This window comes from Chelonia mydas, chromosome 7 (genome assembly GCF_015237465.2).
Source record: "Chelonia mydas isolate rCheMyd1 chromosome 7, rCheMyd1.pri.v2, whole genome shotgun sequence".
Classification (NCBI taxonomy): domain Eukaryota; kingdom Metazoa; phylum Chordata; order Testudines; family Cheloniidae; genus Chelonia; species Chelonia mydas.
This window is the reverse complement of record NC_057853.1, coordinates 33154872-33170771: the sequence shown is the minus strand read 5'-3', so window position 1 is coordinate 33170771 and position 15900 is coordinate 33154872. Positions and strand designations below refer to the sequence as shown.

Here is a 15900-nt window from a genome sequence, read left to right as displayed (position 1 = left end):
TATTGGGGTTCTGGGGAGCGGAAGAACGGAACAGGAAATGCTTCCCGTAAGGGTGTGGTGTCAGAGCGTCTAGTGTCCGTGTGCCAACGTCGCCTACGCGCTGACAGTTCCGAGCTCTGAAGAACCTGCCCCCTCCCCAAACCCCTCTGTCCCTGACGGCCTCTGTCCAAGGCCGCCCTTGGGCATACCCTGCTGGAAACAGTCGCCCCTCCTGGGACATCTGCCATTGCCCCCAGAAGAACTGGAGTCCAGGCTGCACCCCAGTGGGGGATGAGGAAAGTTGAAGAGAGCCCTACAGCTGGGTCCCCATGACGAGCCCTTTGTGGTGGTGAGGTAGAACCATAACACATCCCCAGCTGCACAAACATCTGGGATCAGGAGCGCTGGCTCTGGGGGTAGCTCCTAGCTACTCCAGTTCCAGCCTCTCCCAGCAGAGCCTGCTGGAGGCAGGGAGCTCCCAGTTACTCTAGGTCTGGCTTCTCCCAGCAGGGGGTAGTGTAGGAAGCAGGACAGGAATACTGGCTGTGAGAGGAACTCTCAGGTACTCCAGAGCCAGACCCTCCCAGCAGGGGTGCTGTAGGGAACACAGCAGGAGCATAAGCTTGGGTTGGAAAACTTAGAATTCTCAGTAGCTATTGCAAGCTTTCATTTTACTTTGCCCATTTTAATAGTGTATATTATTGACACAGGTCTCACCCTTTACTGAGATTATCCTATAACTAATCAAACATGGTTCCTTCAGTACGGTCTGAATAGATACCAGAGCAAGGGGTACAAGCCAGGGCACAAAGCAACAGGAGGCTTAAGTAGTTTAGTTTTTGTTAATACAGTTAAAGTTTTTGATATTAATTATTATTCAGCATTACCATTATTCCATTGTATTGCAGTAGCACCAACTCGGCTCCATTCTGGTTCTTATACAGCCCTATTCTCTGTGGTATCTGGCTTCTTTGTGAATGATGCATTAAGTGACATGACTAACATTTGCCACAGCTGGTTCTTTCTTCAAGGAGGAGCAAGGGGGATTTTTTTTACTGCTAGCAGAAGGCTGGTTTTTTAGAGATGATATATTCTATGTGCTGATGTTCGCAAAGACAGGTTGGAGATGTGGCCCAGACTGTTGGAGTGGAAGATGGGGAAATTTGGGTTGATTCTTAGTTCCTGGGGGAGTTTATTACAACCTGGGATCAACCCCCAGGGAAGCACTGTCTCCGGTACAGACAAACTGATGCCACAGTTCTGTTGTGCCTGAGGAGCAGAGTGCTCTGCTCTTCTTTGTCCCGAAGCTTTAGGCAACTTGGGCTCAGCCACGGAGCACACTGAAGATAAGAACCAAGGCCTTGAGTTTAACTTAAGGGAAATCAGCATAGAGCGCAGGAGGCAGGTGTGCTACACTCACGGTAGTCTGTGCTGCTGAGAATACAGACTGCAGCATTCTCTACATATAGAAGCTCCTATCAGGGACCTCTGGGGAAGAGCTGGTCCCTACCCCGATGAGTGCACAATCCCAGGATACCATGAGAAGTAGGTATACCAAACTGACAGAAGGAAGCATAAAGATACAATTATTTAATGTTTCTGTTGCTGAAGACCAGTCAAGCCAGGATCCCATTGTGCTGGGGTCTTTAAAGACCTGGAGCAAATAACAGACCCTACCCAAAAGAGCTTGTCATAGAAAAGCCAAACCCACACACGGTGATTTAGGCACAACAGCAGTGGGAACGGTGGACGAATAACAATATCAGCCTGTGCAGTTTTTTAGCCTGCTGGGAGGGGCATCTACCCCCCACCAGCTGCCTGTATATTATCAAAATGCAGTTCTGTGGGAGGCATGATGATTAGCATAAGAGGCAGCAACCCCAGTGCACCAGCTGCTTTAACCATGACACCAGACAGGTCTTTACAAGGTTACTAGGTTAGTTTATTAAAGACATGAAAATGCTTCTTTACCTCATGCTGTAGTTTTTGCTCTGTCATATCTGCATGACACCCGTACCCTGTGTGGGTATGACCAGGGGCTGGGAATAAGAGACAGAGTCCCCCACAGCATAATGGTCACTGATCATTACAGCTGCTGACAGCCAGGGAATGTCCATCCCATTCTGGCCTGTGGGAGACCACAGATGGCTGCAGGGATGGAGAATGCAGCCTGCTCCCACCTCAGGGGCGGTCTCAGGACCAGTTGCCTTGGCTCCCATTTGGGAAGGTGATGGGCAGGTGTCACTTGCTCCAGCCTGGTGAAGGCCTCCGGGCCACATTCTCATTTGTTTCAGCTGCCTCTTTAATCGCTGCCATTACCAGCTCATTCTGGTGTCGCCTCTCCGCCCAGCGCAGGGGGTTTGTCTCCGACAGCTCCTGAGGAGAGAACGGAGTGGTCGGGAGGGGGGGCGAGGTGTTTGGTGGTTTTTAGACCTCCCCCTTCCCTCTGAAAAGAGAGTGGAACAGCAGTTTCGAGTTCCGTTCTCCTCCCTGACCGCAGAAATGTTGGTTTCCAGGCCCCCCTCCTCCATGGCCCATCCCAGGGGAGGTAGTTTCCAGGCCCCCTCACCTTGGCTATCTCCCGCCTGCGCGGCTCCCGCGGCGTTACCAGCGCCCAGACCCCGACCCCCAGCCCCGTGGTCCCAGCCACCATCAGGCTCCCCAGCAGCAGGCGTCGCAGGAATTCCATTAGGGCGCGGTATGAAAAACCCTGCTTAGCCGCGGAGTTCAGGCTGCCCGGGGGACAGAGCGGACAGAAGTTAACCATAGAGAGCGGGGGAGGTGTCCAGGCAGAGCGTCCTGTCACGCTACTATAGATGGGCGGTGTGACCCAGGCACCACCATAGAGAGCATGCGCTGTGGACAGAGCGCCCCCTTTTGCTACTATAGAGAAACAGCGGCGTAGGGCCAGAGTGTTCGATTTTTGCTACCATAGAAAGCAGGGACTGGTGGGCCAGAGCGTCCCATTGCAACCATAGAGATCGTAGGACTTATGCCATAGAGGGGGTTGTGCGTCTGGCAGGGCCAGACGGTTCGCTCCCGCACGGCAGAGAGGGTGTGTGGCTGGGCCAGACCACCCTATCCCTCACTATAGGGGAGGGGTGCGTGGGTGGGCGGGCCAGGCCTCCCAGCATAAAGAGGGATGGTGTGGGGCTCGGACGGGCCAGACACCTGCTCCCCTACCATAGAGAGGGGTGGAGCTGTTTTGTGGCTAGGTCAGTGTACCATCTCTGGGGTTTTCAGTCTGGTCCCCACTGGGGCAGGCACCCAAGTCCCCAAACGTGCTGTCCCCCTCAGAGAGCAGTCGGAGGGAAGCACGTTGGCAGGGGGTGATGTAAGCTTTCCCTGCCCAAGCAGCCCCATCTGGAGAGGCACAGAGGAGTCAGTCCCTTGTGGTGTAGATGGAGTGTATTTGTGCAGGTCTCACTCTGCCCAGGCTGCTCCCATGCTCAGTACCTACAGAGGCCTTAGTTCCTCTGTAGTTAGTTCCACTGACCCTTCCCCCTGCGACTGGGCCTCCCCAGTCCAGTCTTCCCTCAGACAACACCTAAACCCACTGCATCAGGGCTCTGCTGACCCCGTTCTGCATTAGTCTTGGGCGGTGCACTAGGGAGACACAAATGAACTAAATGGATTTCATCTGATCAATCCCAGGGCTTTACCTGGCCAGGGAACCTTCAGTCCTGAAGGCAGCTCTGTTGTGGTCTCTCTCCACCAGGTGGGGGGAAGGGGTGGGGATTTGTGCGGTGGTCCTCACTGGGAAGCACTGGGACCTGTAAGTGGGAGCAGGGGGCACCCAGCCTTCTCTCCCCATCCCTCAGTGGGCAAATCATTGGGTCTGAGGCCCCCCATCTTGTGGTCTTTAATGATAGAGAACCATCTGGGAAGGGGGATGGGTATTTCTCCCACAGCCCATGATGCTGTGAATGTGCCCCATAGTGACCTCTCTAATCTGCCTGGGGCTCATCACCCCAATCCCATTAAGGCCCCTTTAAACTTTAGGAGTCATGTAATCAGGCTGGCTTAGACCTGGGCATGACAGGGAAATGGGATCATGGTGGGGCCTGGTAACTGGACAAATCTTGAGGTGGGGCCTTCCCAATCTTAGGGGCTCTGGGGCCCCTGTTCACTGCTCCATGGCTGCCAAATTAATCCAGTCCTGCCCTGACCCCGTTCATGGTGAAAGCCAGCCTGTGTCAGTAGCATCTGCTGACTCAATCTCCCACCCATGGCTGGAGCAGCCCCAGGGATCCAGCGGCCTTGCCCCTTAGCTAGGGTGTGCAAGCTTCATGCCAGAGGCTGAGATCTGGGTCCCCTACCTGACCTTTAAAGAGCTCCTCTGCTCCCCCACCTCCAGGGCAGCCAGTTGGCTCCTTGGGCAGTTCCCATGAGCTCATTGGGTGATTAACTGAAGCCCTGATTCCAATCCTCCCCTCGTAATTATCCATGTCCTGGGACAACTCCCGGCCAGGGCAGCAGCTGCCCCTGCCCTGATCGGTCTGGGCTCCCACCTTAGTCTGTAGGTGCAGGGGTTGGGAACATCTCCCTGGAGCAGGCAGCCCTCATAGTGTGGGGCCCAGGGCTGGGAGTGCAGTCCAGGGAGGAGAGGAGAGCACTCTCCCTGGGGTGGAGATTACTGAATGCAGGGGGGATCCAAGGGTTGGGAGTACAGGGGGGCTTGGCAGGGGTGCTCTAGCCAGATTGGGGGGCACTGACAATGCAGAAGGTCCTAGCAGGGAGCACTGAATAGGGGAATCCAGCCGCCCCCCTCCCCGGCACCATAGAGCTGTTGTGCCCAGGGGATTAGCCTGGTGTCAGGACAAAGCGCTTATGGTGCCTGGAGCATCTGTCAGCTCCCTGCCCTGGGGGCTGCTGGGCCCTGTAATCCCTGCACATCCTGGGATGGCCCAGGGCAGCGCCTGATGGTGAGTGACCGATTGAGGGGAGGCTGGGGTGGCGGGTCAGCCCAGGCACAGACTCCCTCTGTCCCCACAATGGGGCTTCTCAGGGAAGAGGGGGTGAAGGGGGGAGGTGACCCCTGGCAAGGGTTGGGGGTGTCACAGTGAGGCTTTTGGGGGCTGGGAAGTGCCCCCCCCCAGGGGAAGGGCTGGGAGCCCCTGTGTGTGGGGTCTGTGGGGCTGGGGATCCCCCACAGGGGAAGGACCAGAAGTTCCAGTGTGTGTATATGGGATTCTGTGGTATGGGGAATCCTCCCCCATACCCCAATCTGGTGAAGGGCCTAAATTCCCAGTGCAGGGGTGTCTGAACTTTAGGGCTTGGATCCTGGGGAATAGACATGGGGCTTAACCCTGGCTGGGTGGGGGAAGGAGTTGGGGCCATTCCCAGCCCTGACCCCCAGTTTCTACTCCCAGCATCGCTATGGCTGAGGGGACTCTGGATTGTGGTGGTGCCGCATCCCAGGCAGTGCTGACCCCTGGTGAGGCTTGCAACCCCATCCAGCTACCTGTGGCGACCCCAGGGCAGAACAGCCTGGCCTGGCTCCATAGCACTGACAAGGAGGTGCAGTGGCTATCAGAAGTGGGAAGGAGCCCTATCCAGACAGAGCCTCCTGCACAGAGCCAGGTGAGACACCCCCTTCCTGGGACATCCCCTCACTGGGTCCCCTGGGATGAGGCCTCCATGGAGAGCCAGGTGAGCCCCCCAGGACAAAGCCCCCTGTGCTGCTGCCCTCACATCCTGTGGATCAGATCCAGACCCCCATCCTCATATCAGGGCCTTACTGCCCTGCCTTCCTCCTTGCCATTCCAGGTCTCTGGGCAGCTAAGCTCCCCCAGCGCGCAAACTAACCCCCTTATCCTCTGTGCCTCGTTCTTCCTGGAGCCATGTGAGATGAGCAAAGACGCCCCTAGGGAGCCGTGTGAGGGGTTGTGCAAAGGTCCCCCTGAGGAGCTGTCTGAGGTGATGTACAAGGATCCCCTCAGGGAGACGTGTGAGGTGGTGTGCGTGGAGCTGTGTGAGGACACTCCTCCCTGGGAGCTGTGCAGGGATCCCCCCATGGAGCCATGTGAAGGGCTGTGCAAGGAAATGTGCAAAGATCCTCCCCCCAGGAAGCCATGCGAGGGCCCCCTTGAAAGCCCAGTGCAGGGGAAGGCCCAGCTGCCGTCCATCGCCACCCACAGAGGCGGGAGAGGTGGAGAGCGGGGAGCTGCGCTGGCCCCCAGATGACTTCCTGCTGCTGGAGGGCGAGGACGAGCTCTTCACTGATGGAGAGGAGTAAGTAGCAGGGCGGGGGCCTGGTGAGTCTGGGGGGCAGGGCCCAGAGAGTTTGGGGGGCAGGGCAGGGCCGTGAGAGTCTCGAGGGCAGAGCTGGGGACCAGTGAGTCTTGGGGGTGGGGCCCAGAGAGTCTGGGGGGCAGGGGCAGGGCCCAGTGAGTCTGTGGGGCGGGGCAGGGCTGGTGCCAGGAGAGTCTGGGGGGCATGGCCATGCAAGGGGGAGAGGGGTCTCAACAGGACCCTGGGATACAGACCCTTTGTCTTGGAGGCACCTCAGGATCTGGGCTCCCCAGCCTCCATGGCAAGAGCCTAACTGGGAGAGGACTGTGGCCCCATAAAGCTTTGGGGCGGTGGGATGTGCTTCAGGAGTCCCTCCCCCATTCAGTGTGTCTATGAGGCCAATAGGGGGTTGGGGCGTGGGGCTGGCCCTGCTCTCCATCTCCATTCAGTGTCTCAGCCGTGGTCAAGTTGTGAGGGGAGTGTGGAGGGGATCCAGCTGGCTGCCGAGGCCTGGGGGGTGCTGGGGCCTTGAGGGAAACTGCCAGAGGAGCTAGAGGAGGCAAAAGTGGGGGGAGGGGTTTGTCAGCACCTGGAAATGTACCAAAATAGCTCCTTGGACATTCTGGAGTGAGAGGGCCGTGACCCTGCTTAGCTCAATCCTCAGCCCAGTGTCCACATGGGGCTTAACCGGAAATAGCTAGTGTGTCAATTTCCAAGAGCAGACAAGCCTGAGGAGGGATTTTTCTCTGTATAGGACATTGCTGAGCCTGATCCTGGGGCTCTGAGGGCCACATCGGAGAATTGGAGGGGATCTGGAGGGCAGGAGAAAACACCTGCCAGTGGGAGACTGAAAGAACTCGGCCTGTTTAGCTCAGGTGTCTGAGGCCTTTGCTGGGAGAAAACAGCAGGTAGAGAAGGGCTTGAACTGCGCAGAGACTGGCAGAACAAAAACAGTGGCTGGAAGCTGAAGTCAGAGTAACTCAAGTTAGAAACAAGGCCCAAATTTGTCCCAGGGCACGTGACTGACCATTGGAACAAGCTCCCCAGGGCAGGGGTGAAGTTTCCATCTCCAGTCCAGGCTGGCTCCCTCTCTGGAAGGCCCTTCAGTCAAATACGAATGATTGGGCTCAATGCAGGAGTGTCTGGGGGACATTCTCCAGCCTGTGCTACACAGGAGGGCAGACTATGTGATCTAAAGGTCGCTTCTGGCCTTACACTCTCAGCCTCTTTGACTGGGGGAATGATTCTGCCACTTATTCCCAGGGCCCAAAACTCACAGGTGACTGAGTTGCTCTTTGACAGCCTTCTTAGAGCAGTGCCCTGCCAGATTTGACGCTGGGCCCTTTACCTTTTCCCACAATGCAATGAATAGGCAGTAGGTTTAATATAAGCAGGAGGACGTGTTCACGCAATGCGCAATTCACCTTTGGAACCCATTGCCAGGGGATATTGTGAAGGCCAAAAGTATAACTGGGTTCAGAAAAGAATTAGATGAATGCATGGAGGATAGGTCCATCAATGGCTATTAGCCAAGGTGATCATGGACACAACTCCATGCTCTGGGTGTCCCTGAACCTCTCACTGCCAGAAGCTCGAGAATCAGACACTGGTGGATCTCTCCAGCATTGCCCTGTTCTGTACACTCACCCTGAAGTTCTGGTACTGGTCGCTGGTGGAGACAGGATACTGGGCTAGATGGACCATTGCTCTGACCCAGTATGGTAGCTTCTGTGTTCTTATGACCTTTCTCTTGGGGTAGGGACCTTTCAGACATTCTTCAGGCTATTGCAAAGTGCCCTCTGCAAGGGCTGGCACAGGATGCCACAGCTCGCTTACTGCCTGGGCACCCAGCTGGTCGGAGCTTGAGGGGGTGTCTGTGACCCATAAAGTCCTGGGACTGTCCTGCCCAAGGGAACTGTTGTGTCTCTCCTTGGGCCGTGCTGCTGTGACTGCGATCAGCAGGGATGTCTGAGCTGGGGCCCTCTCACTGCGGGTGCAGCTGGCAGAGCGTTCTCTGGCGCGAGGCATTGGGGAGGGGTCTGTTACCGCTCCTGGCATGGGGCTGGATGGTTAATGGAGCTTGGGCTGGCAGCCTCACCCTCAGGAGAAGCTGAGGGGAGGAGAGGGGACTGGGGGGAGGGTTGGAGGGGAGTTCAGCTTGGGGGAGGGGCCTGGGGAGCAGAGGGGAGGGGCTTAGTATTTAAATAAAAATTATCCTAAGAGGGCCCCACATTGCTTCCTGTGCTGCCCCACAGGCTCTGACCTCAGGCCTCTCCCTGTGCTTTGTGTTTCAGGGCCCCCCGCACTGGAAAGCACCCTGGATGAAGTGCTGCTGTGAAGCTGCCGGGGACAGAGGGGACCCCACTCTCTCCCTGTCTGGCCTCAGACCCCACTAGAGACCCAGCTGTAGCCTTGTGGGGGGCCGTAGCTCAGGGACTGAGGACACCCTCCCCAGGAGCTGGACAGCAGCAGGAGGGGATGGGCCCCCTGCCACCAGGACCTTAGGGGGCAGAATAAGACCAGCCTGGGGCATCTTCCGTGCCGGATCCAGTGCACCCCGTCTGTGAGCAAGAGTCAGCGTGACTTTGATCTGGGACAGCAGCACCATGGGGCATGCACTGCCCCCCCCACCTCCCGCAGCTGGGGGGCCAGCTGCCTGCAGGGTTTGTGCCAGTGGGTACAAGCTGCCCACTCCTCCCCTGCTGAGCTCAGCAATAAAAGGTTCCTGTCCTAGCTGTGGTGTCTCACTGTGAAGTGGCTGGCGAGGCCCTGGGAACAGGTGCAGTGCCTCAGTGGGGCCAGCTCCCGGGGGCTGCAAGCTCCACACTCTCTGAGCCCCAGGGAGTGGCTGAGCTGGGGGGAGGGAGGCAGCAATACCTGAGCACCTGCATCTGAGGTGTAGGGCCCCCAGCTGATGCAGTAGGAGGGGGCTGCTGTTCAAGGGCGGAGTTGCCCACAATGGGGGTGACCACCCTAGATGTAGGGGGATTGGGTACCGAGCCAGACTCCAGCAAGGCGCTAATTCCTTTATTAATGATTCTCCAGCTGGCTTGGGCACCCCCACCCTGAGCACATGCTGCTGTGGAAGTCCCCTGGCACGCTGATTGGAGGCACTATCTCTTTAGTTCCTAATGCCCCCCTCTCTGAGTCCTGCACTCCCTTTGGGCAGGGTCCCCGATCCCCCACCCCCATATCCATAGCCCAGGGTCTCCTGTGCCCTCCTAGTCCAGTGCCCCATTGGTTGGTGTCTCCAGGGCCAGCCGGCAGAGCGTGTAGACATAATAGCAGATGCCACCAATGTGCCCGACTTCCTGCACTGTCACACCAGCCCCCCCAGCCTGCTCCAGGAAAGGGACCCTGGCATCTGGGTCCTCATCTGAAAACTGCAGCAAGCTGCCCCCAGGGCGCAGCACTCGTAGGCACTCGGCCACCAGCCGCCCAGCCTGGCCTGGCCCCTGGGGGCAGCGCAGGAGTGAGTCGCATGTGCCCTTGTCCAGCACCAAGTGGAAAGAACCATCGCCAAAGCCACCCCCCTCAAGGTCAGTGGCATCAGCCACATGGAGGTGAAGCTGGGAGAGGGGGTGTCGGGGTGGGGGGACTTCCTGGAGCAGCCGGTGGAGAGACCTGATGGCCACAGGGGACACATCCACACAGGAGATGTGGACAGGGTGTGGGGAGTCCCGGTATAGCCCCAGACCCAGATCCGAAGTGCCACAGCCCACATCGAGCACCCGAGTGGGGCTGGCGTTGGGTTCTGAGGGGCCACACCCCTGCAGGGTTGGGAGCAGGAGCCCGGAGATGGCTGTGTAGTCGAAGAACCAGTTGAAATGTCTGGGGGTGCCAGCTGTGTCCTGCTGCGTGTAGAAGCGGTCCCATGTGCCAGGCTGGGCCATGCTGTGGAACAGGCCATCTGGGGGGAGGAAGGCGGGGTCAGTCTATGGGCTGGGGAGTCGGTTCGGGGAGGGGGAAGATCCCAGCAGGGCCCATGTGGAGGGGTCTGAAGCTCTATAGTGCCTGGGTTGCCCAGTCTCAGCTCAGGCCTAGGCTGGGAAGGGTGGATCCCAGCCCTGTAGAGTTATGATGGATGGGCGTGGGAGAGAGGGCCACATTTCTGCAGGGGCCAGGGACAAACAGCCCCCTGGCCCTTGGTGTCATGCCGACTCCCCTTGGGTGGCTGGGTGATGCAGGGGGTGCAACCCCACCCTGGGGCCAGCAGATGGGGACAAAGGATCCTGGAGCCACCCTACATGGAGCCCACATGTGCTGCGGAGTTCGGGATGAGGTGAGACTGAATCCTCCATTTCTGGGGCTGTGATCCCCCTGCCAACTGGCCCCATAGTGCTAGGGCCACCTCCCCCAGTCTGATCCCATCTCCCCCATCATAACCCAGCCTGACTCCATATGACCTGGATCCTCACCTCTCCCCCAAGTAGGGTGACCAACTGTCCTGATTTTATAGGGACAATCCCACTTTTTGGGTCTTTTTCTTATATAGGCTCCTATAACCCCCGTCCTGATTTTTCATATTTGCTGTCTGGTCACCCTACACCCATGTAACCCCATAGAGCAAGGACCCTTCCCACCCCTGTCCCCCCACACCTCCCAGCCTTACCCCATGGGCCCACCTCATCTCCCCTGCCCCCAGCATGATAGTCTGACCCAATGGGACCAGGACCCCCATCTTTTGCCCCTACAACTGACCCAATGGGACTGGGAACCACCATCCCTCCAAGCCTGACTCCACGGCCCCCCTCCCCCTGGCCTGACCCTCCCATCAGCCTCTGGAGCCATATTATGCATTCCACCCTTCCCCTGCCGGGTCGTCCCCCGCCCCCCGGTACGCGAGAGACCCCTGGCGAGGCGGGACCGGACACGCCCCAGTCAGTCCGTGCCGGGGGGCCCCGCACCCCCTAGACCACCCCTGCCGGAGCACTGGCACCCACCTGCCCAGGAGCAGAGCGGCCGGAGCAGAGTCCCCAGGGCCGGGCCCCCCCGCGGGGGGAGCATCAGCGCTGCCATGCGGCGGGTGCCGACGCCCGGTCTCCTGCTCCTTGGGGCGCGGCCCGACGCCCCGCCCCCTTCCCGCGGCCCTGTGCTCAGGGAGCCCGGGCCTGGATGCTCGCCCCCCCGCCCCTTCAGGGACCCAGCCCTGGGCTCCGCCCCCTGCCGGGGCTTCACCGCCCCCTGCGCTGTAACTCAGGCCTGCCCGCGGGCGTGAGAGCAGGTTCTCGCCCCCTACCTCTGGTCACAGCAAGCAGCGGGCGGGGGATGAGGGCGGTTCGCCTGTTACTGGCCCCCCTCTACTCCCTGGCCGGGCAGCACCCGCCCACGGAGCTGCGCGTACTCTAACCTACCGCCCCTTAGCGAGTGGCTGGTTCGTGTCCCCAGAGGAGGGTTCAGCTCCACAGGGGTATTGTCCTCGCTCAGGCAGCTTGGCCTCCACCAGGCCTCCTCCCAGAAGCAGCTGAGCGCCCGCCCCCCCCTCCGCAATCCCTATCCCGCAAACAACCAGCCAACAAGAGGAACTCCATTCAGAACTTTATTAGCAAAAGGATCATGTTCATTCAGCTTTAGTGCAACGCGAACAGTCGTCCACAGCACTTCAGCTCAGAGGCAGCTGCTTTGCCAAGCTCAGGATCTCTTCAACCCCATGCGAGGCGGGAACCCAGATCACCCAGCAACGGAGCAAAGACGAGAACCAAGGCCACCTCACTCCCACTGCAGGAGTCTAGCCAGCAGGCTGCACTGCCCCCTCCAGACAGAGCCCCGGCTCAGCCCCCACGCAAAAACGTGCACTACTTCAAACTAGAACACCTCACCCGTTTCAAAGCAACTTCACTTAAACACTCTACTCTGCCTAACAGATTTAAACCAAATTGAAACAAAGTTGGTTAAATCCAAGTTATGTCCCCAGGACCTCTTCGCTAAATTGTGCGAACAGACAAGTCGCAGGGTCGTCTGAACAGGCACCTGGCCCCTCATCTTTGTCATCTTGGACCTGGACCATTAGCTCTTCCACACAGGGAATTCCACCCCTCCACTGAGCTCAAGTCTGAGCCCAAACCGCATGGCGCTAGTTGTAAACCAAGCTAGGTGTTATTTGTTTGCATGAGGATCAGGACCACATTGCACCGGGCACTGTAGAGAGGAGGGGTCCCTGCCCTAGGAGCGGACAGCCAGAGGCAAAGGAGGAAGAGTGCAGACATTCACACCCACAGAAGCACAATGTCAGCTGCCCCTCGTTAGGCCGCACGTCTCCTAGAGGCATCAGGGCAGACCTGGAGGGGAGGTTGCAATAACCTCCTCTCTGCTTCCAAGCCCACGTGACGTTGCGCTCTAGCGGCAGCACAACTGAGTCCTCCGCACCTTGCGAGAGCCTGAGAAGGGGGAGAAAAAAATGGTAAGAAACCCCCTGCCCACGATCTGTCATCAGATCAAGCCTCCCCCGACCCCTACCACGGAGGATTACCCCCACCTCCCAGGAGAGCCTCCCCGCGGGGCCGCAGCCGCGTATCCCGGTGCTTGAGGATAGAACCAGCAGACGGGGAAGCTGCTAGCACCGAAGACAGAACACCGGGGGGGTGGGATCCCCTTTCTCTGCCTCCGGAGCATCACAGAGCCGGGCACCACACCGCCCGGGCCTGCCAAGAAAAGGAGGCGCCGCCCTGAGACCCCCCCGGAACGCTGCTCCCCGATGTCTAGCAACCGCTGGTCGTCCCCGTTCCGAGCCCCCACCAATCAGCGCTCTCACCTTAGACCCCCAAACTAGCCGAGAAAATTCTCTGTAGAAAGGCACCGCATGTACAGCGCCCCAGCCCGGCCCGGCTGCTTATAAGGCAGGCCAGGGAGCTACTCCACGTAGCGGGGCAGGGGCGCGGTCTAGTGCACCTTCGTTGTGACTGGCCAGCCGGCCTTCCAATCAGAGAGCTGCATCCGGCTTGCCCCAATCAGAGAACGCGTTTCGAATTCAAATCCCCAGCGCGGCCCGACGAAGGTGGGACACGTGTCTGGGAGAGGCGGAAGTAAGGAACCGGAAGACGTGTGATGATCACGTCACCCGGCGTAACCTTCCGGGACCCAGAAGTGATTTCATCAGGAGTCGCGAGACCTGGGCCACGTGGGTGCAGCATGGGGACCCCAGGAGGGAAAATCAACCGGCCCCGAACGGTGAATGAGAGCTGCCCCAGCCCCGCCCCCGGGGCCCGCCCAGTCCCCATAATCATCCAGCCCCTCATGGGGTTTCCTCAGGGATCCCCCTCGTGGCCTCAAACCATCTCCTGGGGATCCTCTCTATGGCCCCTCTATTGCTCCATAACTCAGCCCTGCTTCTCCCTTTACGCCGCGCCCAATCGCTCCTCAGATCCCCTTTGGCGGGTTCCCCCTTCCCATGATCTTTTTGAGACACCCCCGCCACAGCATACACCCTGATCCCCAGTTTTGAAACGCATTGTCTCCTTGGGACACCAGCCCCATTGTCCTTTCCCCCATCACGTAGCTCTGATTTATGGTATTTCTGCAATGCTGAGCCCCAGACCCGTGGCTCCCTGCGTCCCCCAACCCTGGGATGAAAACAGGGGTGGGGGTGGAGGATTTTATTTCTCTCCAACCCCCAAATTCTCTCCGGCTCCCAACAAGCTCGGGACCATCAGTCCCCTCCCTCCTCCTGCATTGTCATTTGCTAAGTGTATTACGATCTGAATTCTATAGTGTTTTGCTCGCTCTGTGCCTTCCCGCCCTTCTACCTGGGGTGTCCCAGCCCCTTGGCGCTCCAGGGGTGCTACTGGTGCCAGGTGGTGAGTTAAGAGCCCTGTGCTTTTCCTCCTTTAGGAGCTGAAGAAAAACCTCTTCAAAAGACGCCGGGTTTTAAGCAAAGAGAAAAGAAGGAAGCACCAGATCACAGGAGCTGTGGTAGACAAGGGGCTGATCACCATCCACCACCTGAAGAAGCGTGCGTAAGTCCCCCCAGAGGATCCAGAAGCTGCTCTGAGACAGAGGGCCAGGGAAGGGCATTTAACTATCCCAACTCAGAATAAGCTCAGCATTCAGGCCTCACCATCTCTTCAGACACCTGGGCTCTATCCCCAGCTTTGGGAGGGCTGTGGGGTCTAGCGGTTAGTGCAGGGGGCCCTGGGATCCAAGGCTCTTTCTTGGGTTCTGTTCCCAGCTCTGGGAAGGGGGTGGGGGTCTGTGGTTTTAACATGCAGCTCTCCCTGTTACCATTGGACTCCAGTGAGCATCTGCAGCTGGGAGGTAGTAGAGGCTGCTGATTCAACTGCTTCTCCTGGCTCCTACGCCATCTCTGGGTGTAATATGGCTTTGGGTATCTCCTGCCCACAGTTCCAGCTCACGAGCCAACATCACCCTCTCAGGGAAGAAGCGGAGGAAGCTGATGAAGCAGATCCGTCATGCCGCCAAGGAGCAAGCCACCATGCAGGGTAACCTCTTCTTTGCTGTGACCCATGGGGCCTGGGGGAGGATGTGTGTGGTCAGGGTCCTGAAATGGGTGAGTAACCCAAAGGGGGCAAATGAAGCTAAGAGCAGGGATGGGTAGACTCTGCTCTGAAGAGGGGGAAGGGCTCAGGGTCTTCCGGCTCCTAAAATCTCACGACACCCACAATCCCCAGAACCTTCTGGGGCTTCCTGGCTAGTTCAGCGTCCATAGTGCTGGACTGGCCCACGGACAGGCTGGGATCAAATTCTTGCCAGACACTCTGTATGGCTTTGGAGGAGTCACTTCATCTCTTTGGGCCTCAGTTCTTAGTCTGTTGAGTTGAGATAATGATGCTTCGTTTCTCCCACCGTATTTAAATGGAAAGCAGGGACTATCTCTTCTCTGTGATGGGGGGCCCCCCCACATCTTGGCTGGGCTATGTGCAGCGTGACAGGTATTACACAACTGTTATACATGCACAAATGATTTTCCTTCTCTGTTGGGCAAAGTTGAAGCTGTGAACCTGGCACAGACAAAAAAAATCACCGGCAGTGGGAGGAGGAAGAAACCTACAGCCTCCCAAGACGTGGAGATGAAGGAAGCAGAGGCTGGGCCAGGACTGGACAGCTGAACCACCGGCTCCAAAGCTTCGAATCTGCCCCACCCTTGCTTGCTGTGTTGATGCCTGCAGCTCCGTGACTTTGCAGCCTCCTTTCCAGGATTCTTGGGGCAGATAGTATCTTGTTCTCATTCTCCTGGCTCTATTCTATGCCGGACCCTGGGTGAATGAGCAGCTCCAAGCGTCTCTGGCCTCTATCTGCTTTTCTAGAGCTGAAGCAATGCCAACCCCATCTATGTGGGAAGTGACTGGCTGAACTGGGGCTTTGCCATGTGACTCAGTGGTATTCTGTGAAAGAAATAAAATCATGGCTGGTCCCCCCGTGGGGCCTGAGGCACTTAGCATCTCAGCTTGTTTGTGCTGCTGCCTTTGGGGCTCTTCCATTGCGCCCCTCATCCCAGCAGTCTGTGCTGAGCATGGTGGCTGTAAGTCAGGGTCGAGAAGGGGGCTTTGTTTGCGGGAGGGAAGGGGACAGTGGCTGTGTGTGAAATGAACCACCTCTGGAGCTTACCATCTCCCTCTGGCTGGACCCCTAGAGGGACAAGCAAGGGTGGGAGGGGCTTTCTTGATAATGAATAGTCTTCTTCTGCTTGGCCTTTGGGAGATAGGAACTGAGCTGGACTAGGTGAGTCTCGGG

The 15900-nt window shown here is 58.1% G+C and overlaps 3 protein-coding genes, 1 long non-coding RNA gene and 1 other non-coding gene across 7 annotated transcripts; 2 read left to right on the top strand and 3 right to left on the bottom strand.

The window, feature by feature from the left end:
- The first annotated feature begins 160 nt into the window (after positions 1 to 160).
- LOC114018770 lies at positions 161 to 9180 on the top strand. Of its 2 annotated transcripts, none has more exons than XR_005226217.2 (4): positions 161 to 1524; positions 5352 to 5562; positions 5749 to 6213; positions 8508 to 9180. It is a non-coding gene; the product is annotated as an uncharacterized LOC114018770 (long non-coding RNA). The 2 variants fall into 2 exon arrangements; XR_005226216.2 differs by lacking the exon at positions 161 to 1524 and adding an exon at positions 2869 to 4904.
- On the bottom strand, positions 1900 to 2746 carry LOC102942225 (ubiquinol-cytochrome-c reductase complex assembly factor 3). The gene is made up of 2 exons (XM_007056877.4): positions 2549 to 2746; positions 1900 to 2355 (listed from the first exon to the last, which is right to left on the bottom strand). The coding sequence occupies exons 1-2, from the start codon at positions 2744 to 2746 to the stop codon at positions 2221 to 2223; spliced, it is 333 nt and encodes a 110-aa protein (XP_007056939.3). The 3' UTR covers positions 1900 to 2220.
- A 44-nt stretch (positions 9181 to 9224) lies between the features above and the next one.
- CSKMT (citrate synthase lysine methyltransferase) lies at positions 9225 to 13134 on the bottom strand. Of its 2 annotated transcripts, XM_043551900.1 has the most exons (3): positions 12965 to 13134; positions 11568 to 12590; positions 9225 to 10123 (listed from the first exon to the last, which is right to left on the bottom strand). In XM_043551900.1, exon 3 carries the CDS (start codon positions 10104 to 10106, stop codon positions 9435 to 9437), a length of 672 nt encoding a protein of 223 aa, XP_043407835.1. In that variant the 5' UTR covers positions 10107 to 10123; positions 11568 to 12590; positions 12965 to 13134; the 3' UTR covers positions 9225 to 9434. The 2 variants fall into 2 exon arrangements, with proteins under 2 accessions (XP_043407835.1, XP_037760827.1); XM_037904899.2 differs by lacking the exons at positions 11568 to 12590; positions 12965 to 13134 and adding an exon at positions 11157 to 11346.
- Positions 12722 to 12871, bottom strand: LOC114018772. The gene has a single exon (XR_003564015.1). It is a non-coding gene; the product is annotated as a small nucleolar RNA SNORA57 (small nucleolar RNA).
- An 80-nt stretch (positions 13135 to 13214) lies between the features above and the next one.
- C7H11orf98 (chromosome 7 C11orf98 homolog) lies at positions 13215 to 15600 on the top strand. Its single transcript, XM_027819282.3, has 4 exons — positions 13215 to 13380; positions 14041 to 14165; positions 14551 to 14648; positions 15154 to 15600. The coding sequence occupies exons 1-4, from the start codon at positions 13258 to 13260 to the stop codon at positions 15273 to 15275; spliced, it is 468 nt and encodes a 155-aa protein (XP_027675083.2). The 5' UTR covers positions 13215 to 13257; the 3' UTR covers positions 15276 to 15600.
- Positions 15601 to 15900: the final 300 nt, after the last annotated feature.